Source organism: Strongylocentrotus purpuratus, unplaced genomic scaffold (assembly GCF_000002235.5).
Source record: "Strongylocentrotus purpuratus isolate Spur 01 unplaced genomic scaffold, Spur_5.0 spur5_scaffold_10, whole genome shotgun sequence".
In the NCBI taxonomy this organism is placed as follows: Eukaryota; Metazoa; Echinodermata; class Echinoidea; order Camarodonta; family Strongylocentrotidae; genus Strongylocentrotus; species Strongylocentrotus purpuratus.
The window spans coordinates 28,783,606-28,801,292 of record NW_022145595.1 but is presented as its reverse complement, the minus strand read 5'-3'; the positions used below and the strand labels follow the sequence as shown (position 1 = coordinate 28,801,292).

At 38.7% G+C, this 17,687-nt stretch overlaps 1 protein-coding gene across 1 annotated transcript; it reads right to left on the bottom strand.

Moving 5' to 3' along the window:
- Nucleotides 1-5,563: 5,563 nt before the first annotated feature.
- Nucleotides 5,564-15,738, bottom strand: LOC576018 (matrilysin). Its single transcript, XM_030980004.1, has 9 exons — nucleotides 15,496-15,738; nucleotides 11,664-11,787; nucleotides 11,339-11,544; nucleotides 10,469-10,688; nucleotides 9,896-10,054; nucleotides 9,360-9,476; nucleotides 8,223-8,359; nucleotides 7,589-7,727; nucleotides 5,564-7,000 (listed from the first exon to the last, which is right to left on the bottom strand). The coding sequence occupies exons 1-9, from the start codon at nucleotides 15,589-15,591 to the stop codon at nucleotides 6,681-6,683; spliced, it is 1,518 nt and encodes a 505-aa protein (XP_030835864.1). The 5' UTR covers nucleotides 15,592-15,738; the 3' UTR covers nucleotides 5,564-6,680.
- Between the last annotated feature and the right edge of the window lie 1,949 nt (nucleotides 15,739-17,687).

Sequence of the window (17,687 nt, the reverse complement as noted above, 5' to 3'; positions counted from 1 at the left end):
AAGAGGTAGGATATCACCGATGACAGAAGCCGGGATAAAGGTAACTATATACACTGTTGGTCATAAAGCTGGAATAATTTTTGTTAACCCAATTTATGGAATGATTTTGACAATAATTTATTCCTTAATATAGCTCTAGATAAGAGTATACATTCTCAGATTTTATTAAATAATAATTTGCGAGTGTTACTTTTGCGTGACTGCTAAAGCATGCTTATCAACTAGAGGACCTACGCCCTTAAGTCATAACTGACAGTAATGAGGATTAACGCCTCACAAACGGGCACTAATATAGCACATCGACACGGTTTTGATCCTGGGGCCTTACGAGGCCTTTGCTTTACCACTGAATCATGACTGTACGCAGCGGGGGCTAGGGAAGGGGGCAGCCCCCACAAATAAAAAAAAAAGAAAAAGAAAAATGCAATAAATTGCTAACAATGCATTGCATTTTCACCCGTTCCCCGACTTAAAGTTCATTTTTTTTAAATTACAATTTTAAGGAGAAGGAAGAACAGTACTGATTGGGCTCTAAGCACAATCTCATCATGAAAGTCTGAAAAAACCTTTGATAAGTCACATAAAAACATACATCAATTGTAAGTGCGAGCAAGCTTTGGGGAAATTCAAGAAAAAGTTGCTCCTAGACGCTGTAAGTTAGGGTCTCATAATATGGAAAAGGGAAAAGGAGCACAGAGGGAAGAATTAAACCTATAAAGTATGTTAGAAAAGAAAAGGAGCATGTATCAAAATAAAAAAGGCAATTATCAGGGGTGAAAAATGTGCACTTCTCGCACCTGAAAACGGGCACTTATGAAAATGGAAAAGGGGCACCTGTTAGATAACAGGGGCATTCATCCGAGGTAGAAAAGGGGAATTCATAAGAAGAGGAAGGCTCTCTTATTAAAAGGAAAAGAGGCACTTATGACAGGTGAAAAGTAGCACTTATTACAAAGAAAAGGATCTCTTGTCAAAATAAAAGGGGCAAATCTTAGATTTGAAAAGGGGGAATTAATAGAGGTATGAAAAAGGGCTCTAATAAAACAAAAGAAAAGGGGCATTTATCAGGAGGTAAAGGAACAATTATTACAAAGGAAAAAGGGGAATGTATCAAAATAAAAGGGGGCACTTATGAGAGGTGAAAAGGGGGCACTTATCAGTGAAAAGGGTCACTAATCATAGATGAAAAGGGGCACTTATCAGAAGGGAAAGGGGAACTTATTACAATAGAATAGGGACACTTTTCAAAGTAAAAGGGTCACCTATCAGATTTGAATAGGGGCACTTATCATCACTTTTATCAGAGTTGGTAAGGGGCACTTAAACGATTGTGAAACGGGCACCTAAAAGAAATAAAAGGGACCCCTATCTGAAGTAAAAGAGGTACTTTTAGTATGTAAAAAGGGGCACTCTTGGGGTACTTGGAAATGTGTGGGCACTGCGCCCCCTGCCCCTAACCCCCGGAAACGTCGCCTCTGCATCAAATGAAAAATATCCGATGGGTACCCATCTCAAGAACAAAACTGATTTACAGGTCATGAAATGAAATACTCACAATTGTAATTTACAAGTAATTCTATTGTATTAATCTTAATAGTGTCTGTAGCATATACATCTTGTCCTCTGCTACTGGTTTAAATCTTTTTTATTCCCTAATTCATTTAAATAATTGCAGTATTCCTAAAATTACCTTTTTTTAAATGAGGTGGAATTGCGACTAAAGCTTTGTCTTGGTTACTCTTCTCGCCGATAGTATTGTTATCATGAGATTTCTATTTCAATTAGATTTCAATTTATTTATGTTTCCAACGAAACATTACAAATCAATTTTAAACATTTGTAACAATTCAAGAATACATGTTGAAAACAGAGGGGTCTAGCTAGTAAGCTTTTTCGTGAAACGGGTTAGGAAGATCAGAGACTTTTCTGTGATATAAAGTGATGATTGTCTTGACGTTGGTTTTGAGAAACGGGCCCCAATATATTAGCGTTTAATGTCACATATAGATTAGTAAAATCCCCCGAAAGTTTCAGATTTGAAGCCTACATCACATTTCCAGAGAAGAGTTATTTCCTTGATATGCAATATTTTTCATGGAAAGCAGTTTCCTGTAGATTCAACTTTCAAGTAGTAGTTTTAATCAGTAGTACTTTCATGTAAAGTTACGTTATGAAAAAGATCGCAAGCAAGTTATTTCCTTGATATGCAATATTTTTCATCATGTAAGGTTAAGTTTCAGGTTTCAAGTTACAACCCATATAAGGCCATCAATTCGTGAATTCCAATGTATTTATCCGATAAGCAGGCGCGTACGCAGGGGGAGGGGGGGGGGGTTAACCCCCCTTGAGTTTTGTATGTGTATGTTTTGTGCATGTTTTTTGTGAACCCCCCCCCTCTTTCTTTAAAAAAAATTTAATAAAAAATTATGCCAATGGCTGACCTAAAAAGGTGACCTAACCCCCCCCCCCAACGGAACATAATGTCAAATATTCAAATTTCGAGACAAAAAAAAAAAAAAGTGTCCTCTTACCTCTTAGCTAGCGCTATCATCACGGCCATGATTGCCCTCAATAGCTGTCTCAACCCGTTTGTCTACGCCTGGAAACACCAGGTTTTCAGCCATGTTTTCAAATGCATTCTCAAGCGGAGGTTATCTGATATCAAGGAACCTACCCAGTTTGCTCGGTATCTCCTCGAACTGCGTCCCAGAGCAATGTAACCCGAGTCATTGTTTGACGTGAGCATTCACGCCTGAACATTAATTGTCGTAATGGAGGTCTCACACTCTGCCGTGTAGGCCTACCGTCCACCTGCCGGGCTATTAAAAAACCAACAGAGTCCAGAACGTTGGGTTTTCAGCGAACTTGTCCCCGGCCGCAAAAAAAAATTCATAAAATTAATCTTTTCACCGTTTCGTTGCCATCTTCTGACCGTTCTCACCGGTCGCATACCGGGTGTTGAACGTGCTTCTACCGTCTTCACCGCCCAGATTGACTTTTGTTGAAAGTTTTGGCCGTTTCCATACCGGGTCTCGAACGTGTGCACCGGGTTTGTAGCAGCCACCTACCAGTCACTTAGCGTCCCCTCAGCGCTCCGAGCGTCCTGTGAGCGAGTCCCCGGACTGCTGACGTTCATGACACGTTCACAACCCGCTTACAACCCGTTGCAGACGGTGGATTTTTTTTTTGCCCGTTCATCACCGTTCTGTAACGGGTTATGAGCGTGTTGTGAACGTGTTCATACAGTGTAACCGTTTTCATAACGTATTCATACCGTCCTCATACCGTTCAACACCGTCCTATTGCGGGTCCTATTGCCGCTTAATTGCGGCCGGTGCCAGCCGGCCAAAGTTTTGAACATGCCCAAAACTTTCGCCGGGTCCCACCGGGTGTAAATAAGCGCCAACGCCCTATTAACGTGTTGCCCGCTTTGATAACGAACCACCGTGTGCCCTCGCCGTTCTCCACCGTCCGCAGACATTTTCGCGCACGGTGGCACACGGTAGGCCTACACGGCAGAGTGTGAGAGTCACTTAATACCTCGTTTGGTTGCAACAACAACTCTTCAATCTCAGTGAACTCTCATCCGTTCTCAATTCTATTTCTCAATTCAATTCAATTCAATTCAATTTTATTTCGCAATATAAAAATCAAAATATACAAAGTAACAGTAAATTTTAACTATGTTTACAAAGGTTATATGCGGGGCTTTCCATGAAGGTTGTGAAAACCTGTGAAGTTGGATCGCCCATTAAAGAATGAAAAACAATACAAAAAGAAATATAACATATTATAAGCACACAACAATAAATTAAGTAAAATAAGCAAAGTACAAACACTTCAACTACCTATAAGACGAGAGAAAGTAAAATAGGGAGAAGAAAAACAATATATAAAGGGGGAAAAGAAAGGAAAGGAAAACAAGATAACAATGAAAGAGGGTTCAGATATAAATAGAAAAAAGGAAAAAAAATCAACAACTGTGCTGATCAATAATTATTTCTCCCTGCCTCTTGATTGTAAACAGACAAACTGAAGTGTCATCCATTAATAGGGCATGAAGTCCAAACTATTTTCTTCCCTCGGATCAAAAGACAAAAGTTTGACAAAATGCTCTTCCTATAGCCTTTTAAAAGTCTCTCCATCAATACACCAACCCACATGCCATCGAGAAATTTTTAAATTGTTGTTCTCAGTTTTTAGTTATCGTAACGGCAGAAACAGCAGAATTAACATAGTTTTAGTTCAATGAAATATTGGCATCAATATCACATGTTCTGTGTAGAAGGTTAATTATTATCGTTATGCAGTGATCAACATCTATAGCATTTGTACTGATCAGACAATATCATGAATTCAGATAACGTGTAAAAACGTATTGCGGAAATTGGTTTGTTGTTTAGTCAGGGCCCTGTAATATTTTTAAGAGTCTGGTCGATTGGTTTGAATTAATCGCAGCTTGAAATTAATCGCAACTGTGTACTTCAGAGATACGGGTTGCGTTTAATTTCAATTCAAGTTGCGATTGTTTCGAATAAATCACAACTTTTCATAAGACGGAGCCATGGAATCCCAAACTTTCAGCTATATCTCGTCATTTTTTTTTAATATTAGGCCGTGTAAAAGTAAGACTATGCAGAGGAAATTTCTTCTGTGATATTCTTGAAAACTGACACAAAATATTTAGAAAACTCACTACTTTTTCCAATTTTTAAAACCAGAACTCAACCTTTTGAATGCTCTCAAAAATAGATATAATACGAAGCAGATCAAACTTGACGCACTGAACCTTAATATTTGCCCGAGGCTTCCAGAAATGCATTGCAAGTAGTTCAGATGTAGAGTTCTGTGCATGATTTATCAATTTAATCTTGTTCAAAATGTCAAGGAATATATTATGACATTATCATTTTGTTATGCCTGCAGTATCTGTTGTTTTTATGTTTGTTGTAAATAGCTTTTTATCACCAGAATAATATTGTTATTCTCTCTCCCCTCTCTCAATTTCTCCCTACATATTCATCTCATTCATCAAGTATCCTTTTCTTCATTTCTTTGCTTCCTCAAACTGGTCATTTATTCACATTTTACTTCACTATTGTATCTATAATGTAAGACTCCAAATCATAAGTTTGTAAATATTTATGTAACGAAGGCTTCGGTAATAAACCAACCCGGATAAGTTTTGGGAACATGATATATCATACATTTATAATATTGCTCTCGTTTTTTATATGAACCCCTACAAACTTTTTTTCTTTATAGGAGCGGCAGTGATGCAGCAGATCGTGGCATACTCAGAATTTAGCTCACATCGTGTATTTGGATATAAAAGTTATAATTATATATATCTTTTATTATTAAGAAAGGTGAATTTTTTTCTCGAAGTGTAAAGTGGCAAGGTAGAGGACTCTATAGAGATTTGATTCAATGGTTAAAATGAGACATAACTTGTTCTTTGGTGGTATTATCTTTCGAAAAAAGGAAAAAGTCAACAAAACTAAGAGAGGAACAACTAAGGTGTATCTATCTACAACATCTTACAAATAAAACAGCATTTTGATTATTGTTTGTCTCTTTGTTTGATTTTATTTCTGCATTTTTCAACATAATAGAAAGTAATATACAAACTAAATACATAGATATCATTTAAACAAAGTTAAAATACATATATAATCATATCATAATATAATTAAATGAAATAATTATACCTTTCAAAAAACGAAGTTTACAAATGATTTCAAAACTGAAAAACGCAGAAGACCGTCATCTTATGCTACGGTCACAAAGGTTCGTACGAATCGCTTCCTGTTTTCCCATTGACTTCCTGAATTGTCATTGTCTGAAAATCGTTCGTACGGCGTTCGTAGCAGTTCGTAATGGCATTGTGACCGAGGCTTTAAGCTGATCTTGAACGTGATGGCGGCCTCAGGTCAGGAAAATTATATGGGCGACCAAACCTATAACATATAGTATATTCAGAAACCAATTCATTGCAACAGCCATATAATGTAGTAAGTCATTTCTTCAGGCATAACATGAAATGCGTTTAGTGTTTGTATTGTGTAACCTGTATATTATGTAAGTGTATGTCTTCTGGTAAACGTTTTATTCATGTTCTTATTTATGTATGTGCAAGTGTGTGGGCGAGTGCATGTGTGTGTGCGAGTGCGTGTGTGTTTGGAGCGCTTATTAAATTATGACTTGTATGCTGATAATGATATTTACACTTTATGGCAGCCGTGAAATAATATATGGTAACTGATCTTTGAGCACTTTATACAGGGGTATGAGCTTATCCATCAGACATTTCTAACTACGTTATAATTTTACATTTTTTAATAATTGAAGAATGGATAGTTTTTTCTTGAAGTGTACAGTGGCAAGTTAAAGGAGTTAGGCTACTTGAGATTTGATTCAATGGATAAAAATGAGACATAACTTGTTCTTTGGAGGTATGGGAAGAGAGAGAGAGAGAGAGGGGGGGGGGGGAATCAAGACTCTATTTCGCTGAATATTTGATTATAATACGAGTTACTAATAACAGATTCGGGAGGTTTCACTTCTTGATGAACAAAGTAAAATGGAAGAGAAGCAGAATGTACAATATATCAATATGATAAGAATATTTTTACTTTGGTTGATGCTGAAACTTTATGCACTCCATTCTAAAAATGACTTTAAAAAGCATAATAAAGAGCAGAAAGAGCAGAGAAGAGAACAGCGACCATCGAAGGAACCATTGCGGTCGCATCGCCAAGGAGTAGCTCATTCGGATCACAGCCTAACCATTGGATAGCCGTATTCAGCGGATATCCGCTTTGCACCTCGACAGCGCGATCGTTAAACCGGTAATAATCTGACCCCTTGAAGAAATAAGTAATAGAGTTGCTATACTGAAAGGCGGCATCTACACCATCACTTGGAAGCCCACGAAAATGACTCAAGGGTTGTGGGTAGAATGAGCTTTCTTGACCAGTGTAGCGATAGTACTGATCTCCTGTTAATATGAGAAAAAATAAAATGGAAATCCATTTGAAAAGGTTCTTTTTGTGAGTTAGGAGAATAAAATTGATAGTAAAATCCTCTCCTATTCGTTCACACCTGTGAAACACGTCCACTATATCCAAATAAAATTGTTAGAATCTACATAAGCGTATATCGACCATTTAATCTCGTCACAACTTCGTCATGGTGAACAAAAATTCCAGCCTCTAGCCCCCGGACTGCCATCTCCGACAAACACTTTTCCCAGCAAAAATTACTCCACGCCATTTCTTCCTAGAGGAATTTACTCTAATTTTTTTGGCGATTCCAACGAAGAGAAAGTTAGCAGGGTGGAATTTTTAGCAGGATAATTTTCTTAAGGGTGGAGTTATCCGAGAGAAGGGATAGTTGCCCAGTGGTGTAATCTCATTGGTTAGGTGGGGGAGTTGTCTTAGAATCGTTTAAAATGGTTATGGTATTAATTTCTTCTCGTATATTTTCACTTGTGTATTTATGCAGGTTAAAAGCCACCTTTTTTTCGTTATTCTTTTTACAGATCGAAGAATTAACAACAAATTGATAAAATTATGAGTTATCTTACCTTTAGTAAAATAGATTCTACCATTGCGGCTCCATACGAAAGCCGAATCAACATCGGTTGGTACACCCCGCCAGGCGGACATCGGTCTCGGATAAGTGCCAGCCATTTCTTGGTCTCGAAAACGCCAATATTGACTTCCCTGTAAATGAGAAAAATATGATTGAAAAATGTATTTAAAAATATGTATATTTAAAAAATAAACAAAATAATAATATCAGCTCAAGTGATCCATTATTTAAAAAATCGAAGAAAGATTAAGGGCACTATGTTTGAGCGTGTGGGGATGTTTTTTTCGATATAGAGAAAAAGAGGTAAAGAGAGAGAGAGATGACATATGAAATTAGAGCAATAAATATAAACTATTTAGTCTATTACACATTTCATTATCACCAATGCTGTCATAAAGTGGCATGAAACATTATCTTGTCATGGAAGAGGAGCGATATGGGAGTACGCTCCTTACTTCAGAGAGCGGCTATGACCTCCAGATAGTATTGCTCCTTGTCACCTAGTAGCATTAATAAGGATAGGCCATCATACACTTATTTTTTGTATCAAATTTGATTCAGAAAATATCAAATCGAGTGTTTCTACGATTTCTCTATGAAATGTTCATCTTTACGTATTCACTCACCTTGAAAAAGTAGGTGTATGGAGAATAAAAGATAGCAGCGTCTAGGTTGGTTGGAAGACCGGGGAATTCGTCACCTATTCTCTTCGGATAACCGGCAGGAATTACGTTTTCACTCGTTCGACGGAACACGTGCGTTTCTATGGTAAGTACGGTCAAATGTTACACCAAAGTTAATATTTCGTTGTTACAATGCTTAACATCGTGATTCGATTTGCATATACGAAATTAATATGTAGTATTTTACGACTGTTGAGGAAGGGCACTAAATAGTATGACGGGGGTCGCGGAGGGTTTGAAAGGGCGGGGAATAAAAAGGCTCGGGGGCTCCTGGGGACAATACACAGACGAACTGTGACAAATTACATTTTTATTCTGTAGTTTGAAACTTTGAATGTTCACATAGGCATATTCAGGTCCCTTGCTCCGTTCTCTCTATTGATTTGAATGCTATCTGATTTCTGAATAAACCAGTTCAGAGGAATGGTCTTTAAAACAAGAGCAGACCTAAGATTTTGTGAATTGACAAGTGCTTCCGATAATGAACCTAATGGCACTATAAAACTGTATGACATAAATTGTGTTTCCTCGGTGGCTTAGCCTGTAGCTGCATGCGTGATGGCTAATGGTCGCTTAATGTAACAAGAACAGGAAGATTATAAAGATACAGTCAAAGCTGTTCATAGAGGCCACCCAAGAAAAACAGAGAAAGAGGCCATTGTAGACAGGTGGCCTTTCTAAACAGATTCTACAAAACACATTGCTACTCGAGGGTTACAACATACATGGCAACTATAGTATACAAATAATACACAGCAGTGAGGGTATTAGTAAGAATTACCCACACAAGGTACATTTGGAACAGTCTAACACTGTTTTGACGGTCCGGAGTGTGGGTAATTTTACGAATGCCTGAACAAAATACTGTGTATTATTTGTTTTATAAGATTATGTTTTATTTATTATATAAAATGATGTTTTATAACATGATTTCACTAACGACCGGTCATTAGAATTGGATAATGACCGGTCATAATCCAAATTACGCGTTAGGCAAATTATCTGCTTGGTCACGTGTACGATTTCAACCAATTATTTGATGAGGATCCACGTCATCATTAAACAGGTTTAATTTCTAACCATTAGCAAAGTAGGCACTGCCATCTTCCGTCCGTGTCGCCAGAGAAATCTGAGGCATGCAGTTGTCCAATGGCGTAGAGGGCGTGTCTGGCTCTTCTGGCTGCCCGTTTCCTTCTCCTAAAATATCAAAACAAAGAAAAGTGTTTACTAGTCATCTTAAAAAAATTGATGTTTGAACAGAAAAAAATTATGGTTTCATTTCATGATGATGTACTTGAGAAAGAGAGAGAAAGAAAGCAAGTTTTCAGGAAAATGACTGCTAGATCACTAATTATATGATAACAACATGATATTAAAATTATCTTAACTACACAGGGTAGCGTTACCAGTACTTAAGCTGTTCTTCCTGAGGGCCCTGCAATTATATCATGGGCAATTGCAACAACAACAAAGTGCTAACTTTTCTCCGTGTTACGCGCCCCTAGTTGTTTTGTTTTAATAACTAGTGCATTTCAACCTAAGTTAGCCTAAAATGCCCTAGGTAAATTACGTGGGCTTAAAAAGGGGGTTTAACAAAGAACAGTGATATAACTTACCGTAATGAGCTTGAATACCAGCAATATCATCTCGATGAAGCTGGAAGTTTGGTACGTATCCTCTGTAGTATGGGAACATAAGGGCATCCTCGATATCAGAGTGTCTGAGACCAAGACTATGACCAAACTCGTGAGCAGCGACTTGGAAAAGATTGATTCCTGTAAGGGGTAAAAAATAAATAATGGATCGGGATTGAATATCAAGTTTCTTTGTTTGGTGATCTATTTTTATTGAATTAGTGTTTATTATGTGTTTGTTTGCTTTTATAGTTACGTATCCAAAATTATGCAGATGTGTCGTGGTCTAGTAGATAAGTAACCGAATGGATTACAGCCCGTCACTTTGGCAAGCAATTAGTCTACATTTGCCACTCTCCACCCATGTGTAAATAAGTACCTGATACGCTAGTTACTTTGGTGGCCCAGCTATATCAACTAGGGTTATAATGTTCAAAGTTGGATGAATGAACATGTACTTACTATGTTGATAGTACGGAAAAAGTAGGAACTTCCCATTGCTTCGTTACGTTTCTAATTCTGATTATGTTTATGATAATGAAATCTTTAAATTACCTCTAGAGGTGCCTTCCGTGAACATCTCGCCTTCATCGAAATGTGCGTCGCCTCCAAGTGAGCTTGAGGAGGGGAAATACGCATGCGCTAGAACACCACCACCACCATCGAACCTGGCCTCTATCCCATCCCCGTGTTCACCCGCAGCGAAGATTATCTTGATGTCAGGCTCATTCGTCGTCACTTTGCGGAAAGTTAGAGTGGAGACGTCACTCCAAGCCTGTAATTATTACAGATAGACAAAACATGATGTACTGCTGCAACAACCACATCAACGACAACAGCACCAACGAAAACAACGACGACAACAACAACTAATACTATAGTATGCCTACTACTAGTATCATTACTACCAATACCACCACAACCATCACTACCACCTTAACTCTTGCTATTACTAGATGTACTATACTACTACTTCTACTATAATTGTCATTATACTTCTCCCACTATTATACTATCGTTACCGGCAACAACAAATTAATGGCCTTGGTAATTTTCTTTTCGCCCGCAGGGTAAGAACCAAAGACGTTGAAATATCCTGCTATTACTACTACTACTCCTACTACGCTACCAACAACAACCAACTAATGGCCTTGAAAGAACCCCCTCCATACCCCTTTCAATATCGGAGCCCCCTCCGTAAACCCTACCCCCCCCCCCCCCCCCCCCCCCCCCCGTTACCCCTTAATGTCGGAGCCCCTCCGTGTCTGGCCTCAACGCTTCACCACTGATACAAATGATATAAAAGTATAAAATACATACATACTCACACACGCACACACGCACACACGCGCGCGTACACACACAAACATATCCTCACACACTCACAAACATATTCTATGCCAATGACATCGGTAGATATCTTACCTTGAAAGCTCGTGCCATGATACTCTCTACTTGCGCACGGGGTAGATCATCGCTGTCTTCCAGGATATTCCACGTCAGGTCGGTCTGGCGCCACCTCGGACCCAGGGCATACCGTTTTCTTCTCATCATATCGGCAAAGGATTCCATGTCTTTCATGCCACAGCGAGGTGTGTTCATCAGCTCCATGGACTCTTCATCAAGGGTTCCTGACAAATCATCAAACAAATGATAATAATATTAATAATTACAATAATAATGATAAAAGCTTTTTGACAATCTTTCGAACAAAGTTACGACTAAAAATACATCCAAAACAACTGATTACCTGTCATCGTCATATTTCCCATTTTCTGGAAGTATGTAATGGATTTTGTCTTGGTTTCCTCATCTTTTGGCATTCCATTCACCATGTCGTTCTCAGTGATATAGCCATATTTCTTCATGAATGTCTGTTCGTAGATAGAAAAAACAACATTGACTTTAGTTAGACAAGTGATAATAGATTTATTTCAAGTTTGTTTCTGCGATTGTGTCAGACCTGAGAAGTATCGTTTTACGTGGGGGGGGGGGGGGGGGGGGGGGGGGCAATGGTACATTGAAAATGTGCGTGTGTATGTGCGTGATTGTGTGTGGGTGCGTGTGTGTGTGTGCGGGTAAGTTTGTGCATGCGAATTTTACTTATTGATCAAGTTTGTAAGATATAAATGATTTCTGATAATATCGATCAAGTAGCTGTAACTTGAGCTTTGTTGTTAAGTTTAGCGCCACCTTGTGGCTTCCGCCTGTTTATTTCTGAGAAAGAAATAGTTATTATTGTGCGACTTTGTTTAGCCATTACCCTACCGCCTCTTTGCAAACGTGTATTTTGTTATCCTTTCCTGTTTGGAATAAACTTCGTTTGGCATATTTGATCTACTGCATGACAAGGCTTTTGACCATTACTGCAGTGCTTGGTGATAATATTATGTAATCTTGTCGGTTAGTGCCTTCCTGCCGAATCAAACGGAACCGAAACAGGAACTAAGATTGTGTCGATGGACAATTCAACTTCACTTAACATAGGGAAATTAACACAAGAACACCCTGCTGATTATATGTTTATCATAAAAGTACATTCTTTATAGCAGGCCCCAACAAGATCATTCAATCAGTTTCAAATCAAGTTCAACTAATACTGCATGTCAGGCGCGCCGGAAGCAGTTTGGGATTGGGGTGGCAAACATTCCAGGGGGCTCACCTTCCAGGGGCAGTGACGTAATGAGAAAAAAACGTTCGGAAGGGGGGGGGGGGGGGCAGACGAAAAATCTGCATCACCACCAGTGTTCTAGGGGGAGGGAGAGCCCCCAGAAGCTTAGAGGTTTTAATATCTAACTACGGTCAGATGAGCATCCAGGGGCCCGCCTTAGAGCCCTTGGTGGGGTCCAGGGGGCAGAGCACCCGGAAGCTCAGGGTTTTGGGTATTTAATTACGGTCAGATGAGCATCAAGGGGCCCGCCATAGGGCCCTTGGTGGGGTCCAGGGGGCAGAGCCCCCGGAAGCTCAGGGGTTTTGGTATTTAATTACGGTCAGACGAGCATCCAGGGGCCCGCCTTAGGCCCTTGGTGGGGTCCAGGGGGCAGAGCCCCGGAAGCTCAGGGGTTTTGGGTATTTAATTACGGCCAGATGAGCATCCAGGGGCCCGCCTTAGGGCCCTTGGTGGGGTCCAGGGGGCAGAGCCCCCGGAAGCTCAGGGGTCTTGGGTATTTAATTACGGTCAGATGAGCATCCAGGGGCCCGCCATAGGGCCCTTGGTGGGGTCCAGGGGGCAGAGCCCCCGGAAGCTCAGGGGTTTTTGTTATTTAATTACGGTCAGATGAGCATTTTTTATACCTTATTTGTAACATTGGCAGGTCACTTATTTCTATCTCTGTCTTTCTTTCTCTTTCTCTTTAACATACTTTTTCAAAAAGTGAGGGGGGGGGGGGGTCTCGAACCCAGCCACTTTGCAGACCATGACATAAAGGCTTCTAAATAAACGTATTTTTCGCCCGACTGTAATTTGGGAATTTCTTATTTTCCAACAAAGGCATAAGAAGGTATGACTTACAAACAAATGGAGAAAAAATACCGGAAAATCATGTCATAACAGCAACATTTGTAAATCACTGGTATCGAATAAGAAATACACCCCCCCCCCCCCATCAGTACGCCAGCGTTCAGGGGCTCATGTCTTCTCACCCCTATAACAAAAAAACAGACACGCTTTCCCATTCTCGCACAATAATTGTCCACGACATGCGCGCATCGCTATTATAAAGACCTCCATTAATAAATACCGTATAGGTGGCATGCGCAATTCCTGTGAACTTTCCTTTTCTTTGAATGGAATTGTATATGTGATTTAATTCAGGTTTATCTTATTGTTATGTTCTTTTGGGTTAAAAATACAAACCATGTTTACTCTTTTACTGCTTTTTTTTTTTTTTTGAGGGGGGGGGGGGCGTTTTTGGGGGGCAAAAATGCGTTTTGCCCCCCCCCCCACTTTTTTGATTGGGGGGGGGGGGGGGGGCAACTGCCCCCCCTGCCCCCCCCCCCCCACTTCCGGCGCCTATGCTGCATGTGCAGTCGTACCGCATAACTGACTTCACCGGAATCCAAACCGACAGATTCATGGCCATTCTATGTTATGACATTTCATTTCCGGCCTGGTGCCAGTCCATGGTATGACAGAGGTTAAAGGTCACACCGCCAGACCGCGAGTCCAAAGCGCGAGTCCAAACCGACATCAATTCTACTTATCTTATTATGCAAGTGTGAAAGAACATCAGTTAAGACATGTTCCCTGAAAAGCATGGCTCTTCAAATGCCTTCATATTCTAAATATGCATGTAACATCGTAAAAATCGGGGGGCCGGCTTTTTACGCCACGTGTTCGTGTAGTCCCATATACATCTTTCTGTGCAAGTGTTTGTAACTTTACAAAGACTTGGCCAAATTTCTTATCATTTTGATGATTCCAGAACCTTGCAATACACACAAATTCTTATATGCTAGATGATCAACCTTTTCTGGTCGGTTCCACACCGTTTCTTTCACAATGCAATCGCATGACCAGAACTCAACTTAATCTTTAAGAAACACCTCGTAAACCTACACTCTGCAGATAAATATCTTCTTGTAGACAACATAGTTTTTCTTATTCCTTTAATATGGCACGGATTCTTGTTACATTTTGTATTCTCATAGAAACAGCCAGAGAATGATTTTTCAATTGAATTTATATTCTTGTGCATGACCAATCAATTTAAACGTTCTCACCGATAAAAAAATAACCAATGATCTCGAATCAGGTGATACGTTTTTAATGAACAGTTACAAAGATCTTTGCACCTAAAAGGCTCAAACATAAAATGATATTGATGGTGAAAAACTCCGAGGATCAGTCCTACTCTGTGTTTCAATTTCAACTTGAAAAATGAATATTTAAGCCAATATTGTAGTTCCCTTTCAAGATGAGATACATTACACTGTACAGTCCATAAACAATGATTGTGCATACTTAAGCTGCGGTGCATTCACTTTTATTACCAACTTTTTTAATTTGATATGATTTATTGATTTCTGCATTTTCTATATACAATAATAATCAGTAACAATATGGATATTTTGTACGTAGTGGTAATATTTGTTCAAATCACAATTAGTAACAAAATGTATGAAACAAAATGTTGGGACGGATTGACATAGCAAATGCAGAGGAGCTGCAGAGTAAGCGTGTGCTTGAAGTGCAGGCAGCTCTTTAACTTATGATTATACACCGAGAGAAAACTATGATAATATAAACAGGCAAAAAAAAAAGAAGGAAATTAAAGTAAAAAAAAATTACAACAATGACAAAAACATTATTTTAACGATATCCTCATGATCAGTATGTTACTCTCTTGTTACGAAATCAATATTTTGCACCGATACACATACAATGTCAACTCTATCATTGCTGTAAAGCATGTATTTTTAGTACACTTTTGTAAGATGTTACATTTTAGTTGTTATTGTTATTCCAACAATATGGACAACAGTATTTATGCAGTATCGAACAAAAGATAGTATTCCCCCCTTACAAAACGTTTCATTTTGTTGAAAGTTATTTATGTACCAAGTAACAGCATAATACATACCCAAATCTGTTCCTGGGTTTCAATTGGTTCTGCTGCCATAGAGCCGACAGCCACCAGACAGCATCCCAGGAGGAGTACTACCAATCTCGGCATCATCTTCCTATCTTTCCCTACTACCGTGTTTGTTCTCAAACTCTAAATGGAACCCTTTCTTCCTCGATGATATTCAACAATCCTTGCTTTAACTTCTCCTTGCCAGAGTAATACTGGAGGTGACGAGTTTTTTTTAGAAGTTAATGCCACTGTAAATACAATTCCTCTTTATATAGATTCTACTCTCGTATTTCTTTGATAATAGAATTCCATTTATGGAATAAACGATATGATTGGATGCTCGTCAATTTTGCACTCGGCACTTTTTTCATGGAATCGCAGTCTGACGCATTGTTCCGAGGTTAAAGGGATAGTTGAGTTCTGTTGCAGAGGACGCTACACAAAATAATTTTTTTGTGATATAATGAAAAACTGAGTGTCAAATTTGAAAGAACATAATATTTAAATGACAAATTCATCTTTGTTTGATCAAAATAGGTTCACAGACGGCTGAAATATCCATAAATATAACAATTTCGTACCACCACAAATATTAGATATTTTGAAAAATTTGAAAAAAAACCGTTGAAAAAACGAAATAACGGCTTTTACGTCGTATTTCAGCCAATGCCGCTGTATCTTTTTTGTTGGCATGTTCGTGTTGCTTATATTACGCACAACCAGCCGGACCATGTATTGTTATTTTTAATTAAAAAATTAATTAACGGTCGCCGTGTTTTTTTGAAAGTGGAGCTGTATTGGTATGATCGTATTGGCTAAATTCACACATTTTGTGGTCTAAAATTAACCGTTCATAGAAGTTTATGGTTCTAAAAGGGCACTAGAAATGTCATAGATAAGAATAAGAGCAATAACCATGCACTTTGAAGGCATTTGCGGTCTGAAAACAGAACTCAACTATCCCTTTAATGAAAAGGCCTATACGCATTATCCGGGGGGGGGGGGGGGGTACTCAAATTTGGTTTTGACAGGGATGTGACGCTGAAGCCTGAAAGTTCCGAAGGTTTTTCTCGAAGTAAAGCCCATTTTTGAAAAAAGGACCCATGTTTAGGGATATGTTAGATTAAAATAGGACCCATGTTTAGGGATTGTTTGTGAAAAAGGGACCCATCAGAGCGGCATCCCCCATATGTCTCAATATGTGAGTATCCCTCCCCCCCCCGAGGGGGGGGGGGGGGGGGGGCATTACCAGAGCAAAGTTCGAAAAAAAGGCAGTCACGCATTATCATATCACATTGCTATATTATTTTCGAAATATTGATCCTTTGTAATTCGAAACTCTGTCTTTTGAGGTCGAGTAGAAATGACATTACTGATCATGTCTTCAAGAATATAAAAGTAATTAGGTCTATCAGGCCCTTATTAGGTATCATTTGATATTGTCACGAATCATAACAAGTTCCTGTGCATGATGGGAGTGATGCTCTATGAAAATTGTGAAATCCTGATTGATAACAAATTTAGGATTGTTGTTTTTAGCCTCTAATAAACGTATTTTTTTTAATCTAAAGTCACATTGGGTGACAGGGCTTTAGTAACATTCATGTTTTAATGATGGTTGCGCGACGATTTTAAAAATAAGAACTCAACCTTTTGAATGCTCTCACTCTCAGAAAATAGATATAATACGAAGCAGATCAAACTCGACGCACGGAACCTTAATATTAGACCAACGCTTCCCGAAATGCATTTCAAGTAGTTCAGTTGTAGAATTCTGTGCATGATTTATCAATTTAATCTTGTTTAAAATGTCAAGGAATGTCTTTATGAAAATATTTTGTTGTTATGCCTGCAGTATCTGTTTTTTTTTTTTTTTTTTTACCAAAATAACATTTTGTATGTACATTAATGACATGTGATCTAGCCTTGCATTCAACTACTAATATTTCTTTGTACGCAGATGACACTGTCATTTTCTCCTCTGGTTATGGAGTACAAGCTGTTCAAACCCAGTTACAAAATGACATACTAGGTTTATGTGAATGGATGTATGAAAATGGACTAGTTGTTAACAAAGACAAAACTAAAGTTATGTTTTTTTCAAGTCGAAGGAAGAAGAATCCAGTCAAATTACAAATAAAAATGGATGGTAAACTTATAGAAAATGTAACAAAATTGAAATATCTGGGTGTTATTGT

Bases quoted from the DNA above. Each gene is read 5' to 3' on its own strand.
- LOC576018 (XM_030980004.1), bottom strand. From the start codon at position 15,591: ATGATGCCGAGATTGGTAGTACTCCTCCTGGGATGCTGTCTGGTGGCT. The intron at 10,689-11,338 runs GTAAGATATCTA...TAATAATTACAG, and splicing joins TCATGGCACGAGCTTTCAAG to GCTTGGAGTGACGTCTCCAC. The intron at 10,055-10,468 runs GTAATTTAAAGA...TACCCCTTACAG, and splicing joins CACGGAAGGCACCTCTAGAG to GAATCAATCTTTTCCAAGTC.